This window comes from Euleptes europaea, chromosome 7 (genome assembly GCF_029931775.1).
Source record: "Euleptes europaea isolate rEulEur1 chromosome 7, rEulEur1.hap1, whole genome shotgun sequence".
In the NCBI taxonomy this organism is placed as follows: Eukaryota; Metazoa; Chordata; class Lepidosauria; order Squamata; family Sphaerodactylidae; genus Euleptes; species Euleptes europaea.
In genome coordinates this window covers 84,635,203-84,648,262 of record NC_079318.1, presented here as the reverse complement: position 1 = coordinate 84,648,262, position 13,060 = coordinate 84,635,203, and the positions used below count along the sequence as shown (strand labels likewise).

General features: G+C 45.3%; 1 protein-coding gene across 1 annotated transcript in view; it reads right to left on the bottom strand.

Annotated features, from left to right (window-relative positions):
• Positions 1-510: 510 nt before the first annotated feature.
• Positions 511-13,060, bottom strand: part of BCAN (brevican) — a 35,941-nt gene continuing 23,391 nt past the window's right edge. The window contains exons 8-13 of the mRNA XM_056853456.1: positions 8,053-8,160; positions 6,946-7,104; positions 4,073-4,155; positions 3,188-3,332; positions 1,814-1,996; positions 511-557 (exon numbers count right to left, since the gene is read on the bottom strand). Coding sequence (XP_056709434.1) covers positions 535-557; positions 1,814-1,996; positions 3,188-3,332; positions 4,073-4,155; positions 6,946-7,104; positions 8,053-8,160 — 701 coding nt within the window. The 3' untranslated portion in view covers positions 511-534. The remainder of the gene's footprint in view (positions 558-1,813; positions 1,997-3,187; positions 3,333-4,072; positions 4,156-6,945; positions 7,105-8,052; positions 8,161-13,060) is intronic.

The window sequence follows — 13,060 nt, the reverse complement described above, 5'->3', positions numbered from 1 at the left end:
TAGGATACCACCTTCCTAGGCAGCCGATTTCACTGTTGGACGACTCTTACTGTAAAATGTTTTTTTCCTAATATCCAGCCAGTACCTTTCCGCCCATAATTTATACCCATTATTGCGAGTCCTGTCCTCTGCTGCTCTCCAGTTATAGGTAGCAGGTGAGGGGAGATACTTTTCAATATGTGAGCTGCAGCCACTCAGAGGAGTCAACAATGGCCACGAATGGTCTAGCTCTGTAGCAAAGCCATTTCCAGTGTTCAGAATCCATCAGCGAGTGTGAATCATAAATTCCAACTGCCTTTGCGAGGACAAAGAATACTCTGTGCACAAAGTACAAAGTTATATTTTATTTTGCCGCTGAGAAGGAGTTGTTGTTTTTTAAAGGAAATATTTAGTTATTAGAATTTCTTTATATATACACACATAATAAAAAAAAAGAGTAAGGACTTTAAGGCACCATTGTCATTTCCTGCTGGTTTGTCCAGACTCCTGACTTGGATTGTGAATCGAAGCTGATGGACAGTCTAAGATAGCTCTTCATTCCTGGAACTGGCGTATCCCTTTAGAGAGGAAAAAGAAGGGGGGGAATAGAAAGAGAAGAAGAGGTGGGATGAAAAAGCATCAGAACAGAATACACCTGTTGCACCAGGTTTTATGGGTTTAGGCCACTGAACCGTCATTCCAGAAGTCACTGTGAAGCTGGCACATATCTGCTTTGCATTTCTTAAGAGCCCCTTTAAAGCGACCTTTTTTTTTTGCTCCGTCCCCGCCTCGAAGCATCCACTCAAGGAAGCATGAAGAATCACAGCTGCCGGTTAGCTATGCAAACGACGATAGCTAATGGCTATGCAAATGAACAGGCAAGAGGGGGTAGAATTTGTTTGACTTTCTCCTCTTGCATCAGGACTGTGAATAGGCATTTTAAAGGACGGATTTAAAAAAGGAGCTTTGAGTGAGCATCAAAATTGACCCTGAATAAATGGCCTTAGTCTAATCTACATTGCTTTGCATGTAGAAAACATCAGGTTCAATCCCTAGGACTTCTATGTAAAAGGATAGCAGTATTGGGGAAGACCCTTCTCCTCCTGGGAGAGCTTCTGACAGTTTCAATAGAATTGCCCCAGACAATGAGGCTCTCTGGGCTGACTGAGCATAAAGCAACACACATGTTATTGCGGAGCATCCCACAGCTCATTAGTGGAGCATGCATGTAGAAATTCACTGCATCCATTCATGTTCATCCCCTGCTACCCTCGCCTCCCTTCCCTTTGTGGTCTTCCCCAGTGTCAATTTTAGAAGAAGAAGGAGGAGGAGGAGAAGGAGGAGGAGGAGGAGTTGGTTTTTATATGCCGTCCGGCTTACAATCACCTTTCCCTTCCCCTCCCCACAACAGATATCCTGTGAGGTAGGTGAGGCTGAGAGAGTATGACTAGCCCAAGGTCACCCAGCTGGCTTCATTTGTAGGAGTGGGGAAACCAACCGGGTTCACCAGATTAGCCTCTGCCGCTCATGTGGAGGAGAGAGGAATCAAACCCAGTTCTCCAGATAAGAGTCCACCACTCCAAACCACCGCTCTTAACCACTACACCACGCTTAGATTGTAAGCACCTTGGGGGCAGAGACCTGTTTATCTTTGTGCGGGTACAGTGTGTGGTGGCACTGTAGAACTAGAGATCATGATGACATTTCTCTGTAAGGGGCCTAGGTTTTGCTTCCTATTTGAAGCTCTCAGCGCCTGATAACAAGATACGTCTGTAATACCAACGAAATAGACCAAAGGAGGTTGAGCTTTCCCCATGTATGTGTAAAGACTCACTTGGGATGCAGGTGAACTGTGGCTGTTCCCACCGGCCATCCTCTTGGCACCTGATGACAGGGGAGTGGTGTTGGGTGAACCCTTCTTGGCACGAATACCGGATGACGGAATTGATTTCATAACGTTGCTTTGGTTTGCCGAATATTTGGGAGTTCGCCACCTCTGGGGGTGAGCTGCAAGACACTGGGGATGGGGGGGGGAGGAGACATTTAACTTTGTCATTTTTTAAAACGTATCAGTCATGCTATAATCCATTCCCAACAGTTTAAGGAGAAATTACAGCAATTTTAAAGCCAAAAGTAGACGAGAACACCTTAAAAATAAACTACTAATGTAAAAAAAAAAAAAGACCAAAACCCTGAAATCCCAGCTAGTGTTGCTTTTGACTAGTATGAAATCAAGTTCGAAAATGTGGTAATTAGAGGTTTACTGCCTCTAAACATGGAGGTTCTGTTACCAGGCATTGAGGAAACTATTCTCCATTAAAAAAACTACTTCATTTGTACCCTGCCTTTCTCCAAAACATGGACCCAAAGCTGCTTACATTCTCCTCCTCTCCTCCATTTTATCCTGTTGTCCAATCCTTTTATTTTAAAAAAATCTACACTAGTGGCCATGAGACAATTTTCTTGTGGCAGTGAGTTCCACAAGATAATATGCATTATTAGAAAGGCTTGATGGGAAACATGTTCCTAATTGTGGGGCCTGTGAAATCAGTCTTTGTATTTCCATGGGTATTTACATCTTCTCACATGCTAGTTCGGGAGACTGGTTTGATTTTGCAGAAATGGAGGTGCATCTTCACACCCCGTTAACCATTACAAGGCTGTGCTGGGGAGGAGCCGTAGCTCAGTGGCAGAGCATCTGCTTGGTGTGCAGAAGGTCACAGGTTCAATCCCCAGATTAGTTAGCACTGCAGGTGATGTGAAAGTCCTTGACCGGAGACCCTGGAGAACCACTGCCCCTCTGAGTAGACAATACTGACCTTGGTGGACCAACAGTCTGATTCAGGACAAGGAAGCCTCATATGTGTGCGATCACATGTGAGTGCTATTATCTACAGTTGGCTTGACTGCAGTTCACAATCCCTGCCTCTCTCAAAAGCGCAATACTTCTCTCAAAGAAATATAATGCCGCCCAGAGTTATTACTGAGCATAATTTATGCAACTGGCTTAACTGTTTATGATCTTAAGCACACACTTCACAATCAACTTAATGATCATATATTCTCAGACTTCTTGATTGTTCGGAACACACACGTATTATGGACGCCGGACAGATTCTAACTACCTGTGGGATAGATCAGCTTTTGCGGCGACTCTTAGCCAATGGGCAACAGCCCCAAAAGGCCCACAAGGTGCTTAAGGGCTTACCCAGTCCCATTTTGCAGGTGTACGACAGGTGGTAGTTGCATGGCACGTCGCTCCACTTCCCCTCGTCATGCCACACAATCACCACACAGTTCTCTCCAGAGAGGAAATAGCTGTCGGGCTGCCCAGGATGCCAGTTCTCATAAAGCTGCCAAAGAGAAAGTGAGTGAGTGAGTGAGAAAGAGAGGGAGAAGTGATGTTAATCAAGAGTCCCAAAACCTTCTGTGACCCTGACCTCTGCTAAATTATCAGATTTTTATATGAAAAAAAATCTAACAACTCCTTCTCTCCAAGGACACCTATGTGGGCGGCCATATCTCTCTTTCTCCACACTCAAGCTCATAATCTATCTGTTCCACAAAGAGAACTGTTAGCTTAACTCTTTCACCTTCATCTCCATCTGAAATGAAACCTTAGAACTAGGAGGAGCATTAAATCCCAGAACAGGTTTTTTTTATTTATTTATTTACTGAATCATATAGAAAGGGCTTGCATTATTGAGAGTATTATGGATTGAGCCTAGACTTTTCTGAGATTCAGGCCTGATTTGTAACGGGTGCAGCTCAACACTATCATGTGAAAAATTTCCTGAGATTCCTTGTTATTTGGGGCGGGGGAGCTAGTTCCTTTTCTAACGCCCTAGCCCACAGAACCTCACATGCACCACCAGATTGAAAGCACAGGACTTTGTGTCAGGATTTTGGCACATTCCCCTATGGAAGAGATAATTGGTACCAGGAGACCCAGAAGGTAAGATATGTTGGAAAATGAGCTCTGACTGGATAACAGTATTCTACGGTTAAATGAACTTGGAAGGGTCCTGGATTTAAATTTAGGTCGTTTTCCACTGATCCGCATGCAACGGGAGCATTTGCAAGCATCACCTACCACAGGGCTGCCATCCGACCACTGAAAATCCCCTTCAATTGTCCGGTCATTCAGGCCGATCCATTGGTACTCCTTGTATTGATCTGGAATACAAAGTAGACGGTAGTTCAATGAAGAATAAGGGAGCTACAGGAAACTTAGGGCTGCACATCTCTGCCAAATTTCAGGGCTTGGGAGGGTTCTTTAATGTTGAAGGAACTCGGATATTTTCCCCCTCCCAATCTTGAGCTTGGCTGTTCTGCCAAATTTTAGTTCTGCTATTTTATGCAAACTTGCTTTTGCTATGACCTTTTCAGAAAGAATGCAGTCCAAACATGTTTGCATGCTGTCTAGATGAGGAGGTGCATTTTTTTAAGGTTCCACCCACATTGGCAACATTTTCCTGCAGTCAGCCCTTCCCATGGCATTTTCCCACTGGAGGGCTTTTTCATTTTATAGGGAAAGTACATCTCTAGCTCTTTTCATTGTGGAGATATAAGAAGAAAAATGCAGACAGGTTTTTGTCCAAATTGATTGGAAAGGAATGGGAAAGGGAAGCTGCAAGAGAGTTGGAGTGGCAGGGGAAATGCATTGCTGCACTGATCATATGGATAGCAGTAGAAAAGTCCAGTAGCACCGTAAAGACTAACAAAATTTCTGGCAGGGTATGAGCTTTCGTGTGCCGCAGCTGACTCCTTCAGCTACAGTTAGAATGGATGTTCTGCTGCCACTGCAAATGGCTCTGCATTTTCAGTGGCAATGAAAGCAACACAGAGAATCATCGCCATGTGGAAGCAGCCTAAGAAATCTTAGCACTTGCGGAGTAAGGTTCAGGTAAAACAGCAAGAAAGCAAAGTCTGAAGTTGACAAAAAAGAGTTTGCAGGATAAAGAAAACCACAGTCTGACTGCAAAGTGCTTTTCTATAAATCAAACGTTTCCAAACTGTGGAATGAATCTTTCCCTTTGTTGTTTCCTTGATCGCTTATCTCCTACTTTCCAACCCAGCATGGTTATTCTGAGACACCTCCAGCATAATTAAAGAATAATCAAACAGCAGAAGCGCTGGTTGTGCATGAGTGTGTTAGGTGTCCTCAAGTTGCTTCTGACTATGAATGAATGACCTCCAAAACATCCTATTGTCAAACTGCCTTGCTCAGATCTTGCAAACTGAGGGCTGTGGCTTCCTTGACTGAGTTAATCCATCTCAAGTTGGGTCTTCCTCTTTCCCGGCTGCCTTTAACTTTTCCTAGCATTATTGTCTTTTCCATTGACTCTTGTCTTCTCATAATGTGACCAATGTACGATAGTCTCAGTTTGGTAATTTTAGCTTCTAGGGAGAATTCAGGCCTGATTTGATCTGGAACCCACTGATTTGTCTTTTTGGCGTCCCATGGTATCTGTAAAACTTTCTTTCAACACCCCATTTCAAAGAAATAAACTTTCTTCCTGTCAGCTTACTTCATTGTCCAACTTTCATATATATATACACATACACATACAGTGATGGGGAATACTATGGTATGAATTATCATGATCTTGGTCGCCAGCAACATATCATTACACTTAAGGATCTTTTCTAGCTCCTTCATGGCTGCCCTTCCCAGTCTCAACTTCCTTCTGATTCCTTGGTTGCAGTTTCCCTTTTGGTTGATGATGGAGCCAAGGAATAGAAAATCTTTCACAATTTCAGTCTCTTCACAGTCAACCTTAAAGTAAGCACATTGGGGGAGGGAAGGCTATTTTACCCCCAAACTGTGAAAACCAGACATGAATACTGACATCTTTTCTGTCAAAGTTCATCCGCAGCTGCAATTTCATTGAAAAGAACTCACTTGAATCACTAACGTTTGAGTTGAACCAGTGAGTGCAAAATTATTTTATTTCCCTTAAGAAACCCGGAAGACTCCCAAGCACTCACCCTGCTATACCATATAATGACCCTAGACGGCAGCATAGTATAGTATACGAGAAGAGCCAGCACTGTTTCAGATACATACAGCATGTGGAATAGACATTTAATAGATAAATAATATTCTGTATCATATGCCTACGGAGATCAGCAATGAGTAATAAAACCAATCCAATAAAAAGATTAAAATAAAAACTTAACATGCATTCCTTAACTGTAGTACGTCTCCTTTACTATTCAAGAACACAAAAGAGTCAAGTCAAGATGTACCACTTGATATTATGAAGGGGTAAGAAACTGCATCTGTGTGGAACTTCACCCTTTTTCTCTTCGGAGTTTTTCAGTTTTTTTCTACACACACACACTTAGAAACTCCACCAAATGTCTCAGACAAGGTGCAAATCAGATATGCGTTAGAGCATGCATCAAAAGTCAGATTCTGTCAATTGCTTTCAATGGGATGCACCCAGATACACAACTAAGTGTGCACGCTGTCCATTGCTGTCAGCGGGATCTACATTTAGATGGCCACCCTGATTCTTAACACACATGCTAGCTTGCACAATAATTTGTGCATCCTGCTATGGATAATTATTTTTCCCCATGGAAAGCAAACTGTGTGTCGAAATAGACGCCAGGTAGTTTGCATTACTTATCTCCACCAGCAGAATGATAGTGTCTGCCCCAAAAACAGAACCTCCTGGATTACTAGGGTGGCCAGGTCCCTCTTCGCCACCGGCAGGAGATTTTTGGGGCAAAGCCTGAGGAGGGCCGGGTTTGGGAAGGGGAGGGACTTCAATGCCATAGAGTCCAATTGCCAAAGCGGCCGTTTTCTCCAGGTGAACTGATCTCTATCAGCTGGAGGTCCATTGTAATAGCAGGAGATCTCCAGCTGGTACCCGGAGGTTGGCAATCCTATGGATTACTATATGGCACTCCTAATATACACCACACCAGTGACAGAGTGCCGGGATCTTCACGTACCGTTGATGAAACTCTGTTCTTCAGGGGTCATGATATTAGCCAGGTGCCCTCCGTGGCTCCTGCACTGGGTCTCAGCGTCTTCCCAGCTCCGCCGGGTAGGGAAGTGCTTGTAGCAAAAGCCTTGGAAGCTGTCCCAGCCGGGCTTGCATTTCTCCAGATCTGGAGAGAAAAAGAAAATAATTTAAAATGATATATATTTTTTTGCAGTCAGGACCTTTTGACCTTGGAGAGGCACCTTGTGAAGTAGGTGGGGCTGAAAGAGTTCTGAGAGAACTTTGACTAGCTCAAGGTCACCCAACAGCTTCATGTGGAGGAGTGGAGAAACCAACCCGGTTCACCAGATTAGAGTCCACCACTCCTAACCACTGCACCACGCTGGCTCTCAGGTCAATTGCCTCTGTATATGGAAGTTCCCTTTAGTCACCATGGCGAGCAGATGTGGATGGAGCGACCCTTCACAAATCTAATTCTTAGTGCCAGCATTGAGGGTTGCTCAGCCAGTCCGCTGCTCATGTGGAGGAGTGGGGAATCTAATCTGGTTCTCCAGATTAGAGTCCTCCGCTCCTAACCACGACACCATGCTGGCTCTCACACCATGCTGGCTCACATTGCTGAAAAGCATTGCTGATGATGGAATGGGTCTGCAGGATCCAGCCCGATAGAAGGAACTGAACTGGAGGAAGCAGCTCATTCCTAAACTAGAAATACGTGGAAAGATATCTGTCTGGGGAGGATTTTTCTAATCTTTTCGTCGAAATTTTTGCACCTTGACTTTAAAAGGTAAAGGTCCCCTGTGCAAGCACCGAGTCATTCCTGACCCATGGGGTGACGTCACATCCCGACGTTTCCTAGGCAGACTTTGTTTACGGGGTGGTTTGCCAGTGCCTTCCCCAGTCATCTTCCCTTTACCCCCAGCAAGCTGGGTACTCATTTGACCGACCTCAGAAGGCTGAGTCAACCTTGAGCCAGCTACCTGAAACCAACTTCCGTCGGGATCGAACTCAGGTCGTGAGCAGAGCTTTTGACTGCAGTACTGCAGCTTACCACTCTGCGCCACGGGGCTCTTGACTTTAGAATCAATCAAAACCGGGTGTCAGCTCTACTCACCTATCTGACAAGCGTCTCCTCCATATCCTGGTAGGCAGAGACACACAAAGTGGTCTCCTTCTTCCATGCAGGTGCCTCCATTCATACAAGGGTTTGGGATACAGTCACCTGAAAGCACACGCAGGTAATGAATGACAAGTCTTATGGCTGGGGGCAGCAGAGTTTGGAAAACGGCAAGATCATTTTGGAAAGCCATGGCTTCAAGCGAGAGTCCCTGTAAATCCATTGCCTCATCAGTTTAGGGGGAAGAGGTTCCGGCAGCCCTGCTCAGGGTATATCAGGGCTGCTTCGAAGATCTTTCTTTCAGTTGTGAAAAAGGCAATCAAAATGTTCGATAGCTCGGCGTCCCTCCCCTGTGACATACGACTAAAGGGTATGGGGCTCTTCAGTTTCCAAAATATAAAGGACAGTCAAGGAGGGCCATGATAATCGCGTTATAAGATTATGAATGGTGCAGAGAAAGTGGTTAGGCAGACTCCCCTCCCCACTCCTCTTTTCATAACCACGGAGTTCATGGGAACAGAGGAACAGTAGATTCAAGGCAGATTAAAATGAAGTACACAGTGGCAATTTATGCTTGGTAATTAGCAGCATGTTCCAGACTCAATTGCCCCGCATATTTTTTTGAATTTTTCACGCTGAACCGTCATTCTGGAAGTGACTGCGAAGCCAGCACAAGCCTGCTTCGCATTAAAGAGCCCCTTTAACGCGACCTTTGGTGTTTGCTCCACCCCCGCCGTGAATAATCCCCTGAAGGAACTATGCAAAATAACAGCGGCGCGTTAGCTATGCACATGCTAATGGCTATGCAAACAGGAACAAAGGAGCAGGCGAGTGTGGGGGGGTGGAATTTCTCCTTTTGCGTCAGGACTGTGAATAGGCATTTTTAAAGTCGCATTTAAAAAAAGAGCTTTGAGCAAGCATCAAAATTGACCATGCATAAATGGCCAGTGTATAATATATGGAACTCATTGCCACAAGACATAGTTAGGACCATTGTTTTAGACACACTATATGGGGACTAGACATATAGTTCAGCGGAGGAAGCTCTCCTGTAGGGATCGTCTGTAGTCGATGTCCTCTCCTTGGAACCCACTCAAAGACCTTTCAGGCAGCCGCCCCCACTCTTTAGAAGTCACTCTCCCTTTCTCTGCAAGTGTCCCCCTTGCAAGAGGCCTTCCAACAACAGTAAAAAAAAAAATGTTTATTTTTAATCCCAGAAAGCATTTTTGACTCTCCCAGTTTGGCTCTGCACATTTCCTGATTTTATATATCATTTTTTAAATGTATTTTTAACTATGATCTGCTTGAGCTTTTCAAAAGGGAAAGGCAATGCATAAATATGCCAAATAATAAATGGAGCCTGCATGTACTGAGACAGTGTATCTCTGAGCCCTAGTGGCTGGGAGACAGACAGGTAAGGCTTGCCATCTTCTTGTCCTGTTTGTGTGTTTCCCGCAACCATCTGTAGGGTTGCCAGCTCCGGGTTGGGAAATACCTGGAGATTTTGGGGGTGGAGCCTGAGGGCGGGGTTTGAAGAGGCGAGGGACTTCAATGTCATAGAGTCCAATTGCCAAAGCGGCATTTTCTCCAGGGGAACTGATCTCTGTCACCTGGAGATCAGTTGTAATAGCGGGAGATCTCAAGCCACCACCTGGAGGTTGCCAACCCTAACCATCTGGCTGCCTTCTTTTGGAAACAGCACTGGCCTACATGCACCTTGCTGTGGACCACAGGAGCATTTCCAACACTTATGGCTACAGCTGTGCTGACTCACTTCCCTGGCTGCCCATTTCCTTGCTGTGCTGTTGAGGTTGACCACTGTGAGCACCTTCTTCTTGCCCCAGTCAGGGTCAGCTCCCTGTTTTGGTACCCCCTTCACCACTAAGAACATTGTGGCCACATCCTGCTCCATCCCATTTGACTGGTTTGGAGCAGTGGATTCTGATCCAGAGAACCGGGTTCAATTCCCCACCCCTCCACATAAGCGGCGGAGGGTAATCTGGTGAACTGGATTTGTTTCCCTACTCCTACACATGAAGCCAGCTGGGTGACCTTGGGCTAGTCACAGCTCTCTCAGCCGCACCTACCTCACAGGGTGTCTGTTGTGGGGAGGGGAAGGGAAGGTGATTGTAAGCGGGTTTGAGTCTCCCTTAAGTGGTAGAGAAAGTTGGCATTATAAAAAGCAACTCTTTTTCTTCTCATTCAGAAAATAAGCTAAGCAGCTGTGGCTGCTGGTGTTTAGGCAGCTGGTGATTGCTGATCCAACCAGTTCATAGAGTTGGAAAAGGCCACACAGGCCATCTAGTCCAACCCCCTGCTCAATGCAGGATCAGCCGCGAGCATCCCTGACCAGTGTTCGTCCAGCAGCTGCTTGAAGACTATCAATGAGGGGGAGCTCACCGCCTCCCTAGGCAGCCCATTCCACTGCTGAACTACTAGTTCAAAATACTGTTTCTTACAGGGGCCAACCAGTTGCCATGGAGGACCAACAAGCAGGACCCAGAGGCTACGGGCATTTCCAAATAATGCACTTTCAATGCACTTTCAGTGTACCTTAACGGTTGTTTACAAGTGGATTTTGCCAGTTCACACAGTAAAATCCACCTTCAAAGTGCATTGAAAGTGGATTGAAAGTGCATTATTTGGGCTGTGTGCATTAAGTGCCCTATGACTTCCCCCAATGCTGCTGATGTTCAGAGGTCAATTGCCTTTGTATATGGAAGTTCCCTTTAGTCACCAAGGCTAGCAGATGTGGATGGAGCGACCTTTCGAAAATCTAATTCTTAGTGCCAGCATTGAGGGTTGCTCATTCACTGAATGGAGATGGCTGCTATATGCAGCAGTAACCACCACTGTGCAGAAGGAGAGAGCAGGCAAATGTCTGACAGCAGCATATAATTTCTCCCAAGCTGTTGTAACTGCTCACTTGCTTGGGTAGACATGGAGGGCACTCAAGCTTGCTACAAGGCCCAATCTTGCTACCCATGCCTAGCACAACAGGGCAGGTGGTTGCAAGTCAGGGGTTGGTAATGGACCCTCCTGAGATACTCAGGCCTTGGCAGCTGCCCCAAAGTGCTGAGCCCTGATGCTGGTCTATTTGAAGCATGGCTTTCTAATGTGCAAGTTCCTGTCTCATCTGATATGTGCCACAGGGGTTAGCATCTCCATGGTCCACTAGTGGTAGAAAATGCAATCAAGTTGCAGACGATTTAGGGCAACATCACAGGATTTTCGAAGCAAGAGACATTCAGAAGTGGTTTGCCCTTGCCTGCCTGTGTAGAAGCAACCCTGGACTTCCTTGGTGGTCTCCCATCCAAGTGCTAACCAGGGCCAATCCTGCTTAGCTTCTGAGATCTGATGAGATCGGGCTAACCTGGGCCACCCAGTCAAGGCAGGTCATGGTGCATTACCCTACCAACTCATCACATGTGTTTTTCAAATCCCATTAAAAGTCAACCCATCCCCGCTCAATAGAAGAAGAGTTGGTTTTTATATGTCGACTTTCTATATCTTTCAAGGAGAATCAAACTGGTTTACAATCTCCTTCCCTTCCTTGCCCCACAACAGACACCTTGTGAGGCAGGTGGGGCTGAGAGAGTTCGAAGAGAACTGTGACTAGTCCAAGGTCAACCAGCTGGCTTCATGTGGAGGAGTGGGCAAACCAACCCAGTTCACCACATGAGAGTCAACGGCTCATGTGGAGGAATGGGGAATCCAACCCAGTTCTCCAGATTAGAGTCCACCGCTCCTAACCACTATACAAAGCTGCCAGCTGCCAGTATGGAGAGGCAGTGTGCTGGTCAGAAGTCAAACGAAGAGTTCTACCTAACAATACAGATGGGATGGGGGGGGGAGAGAATTCACCATGGGGGTACCAAATCTAGTGACAAGGGGCTATCTACACCAGCTCTTGCAGATCTTTGAATATGCTCAATATACAGAAAACAATTTTACGTCTACCAATATAAATTCCTGTTGAAGACAGAGGATTGAAACACACACAGCTGAAGAGATGAACCGATTCTCTGTGTGCTTCCACCACATCAGTAGACACCTTGGGTGGCTTACAGTGTTAGTTAAAAATCAGCTGAAGATGCTGCAACCTAGAGGCAAAATTCAGGTGGTGAAGGGACCCTTTTTCTTCACGTTGTTCATCCACTCAAAATTGCACTGCCAAACTGCTTTTATTCACACAATGGAGAAGGTAATAAAATGAGACCCCCATAGCTTTCCCCCTCGAGGTGTGAAGTCAGCTGGGGAGTAATTGTATGTGGACAAATGGCAGAAAGGAGGGGGGAACCCCTCCCTCTGCCACTTTTCTGCTCCTGATTCAGCCACCAAGGTAGTTTTTCATTTATGAAACTGATTGGGGGAAAGGACCTCACAGTTGGTCATTATGTTTAATGCTGATTGCAAAACAGAGAGGAACACAGGTTCCCTGCTTTGGTTCTTTTTATATTTATCTATAACTTTTGCCAACAGCTTCAGCATTGTGGTCTTCACTGTCGTTGGTATTTCATATGCAACTTACATTTTACAAAAATAAATCGTGTGTTGTGAGAGTGTATGTTTTTAAGTATAATATGCACATAATGTACAGCGGTGATTTATTGATGCATAACTAATTTTGGGGAAAAAATTAGGGCATTTTAAAGGAAAAATTCTATGTGGCGGGACATATGAAAATAAAGCACTATGGGTTTGATTTGCACCAGGAAGAAGGGAGGTTAAAAAACAGAAATTTCCAGTTAGAAGCAGCAGGAATGAGAAGGGATGCCAAAAGTATTGGGGCAAAATGTGTTTGTAAGTTAGGCTTTTTTGCTTTCTCTGGGTGCTACCACCTGCCAAAAATGCCCCCTAGGATCTAGGAAGAATAAAAGAGGCAAACTCTGTGTACAAGAAGAAATGGGCATAAGTTGGGTATTAACTGGCGACACACAAACAGTTGAACACATGAAGCTGCCTTATGCTGAACCAAACCTTTGGTCCATCGAAGTCAGTATTG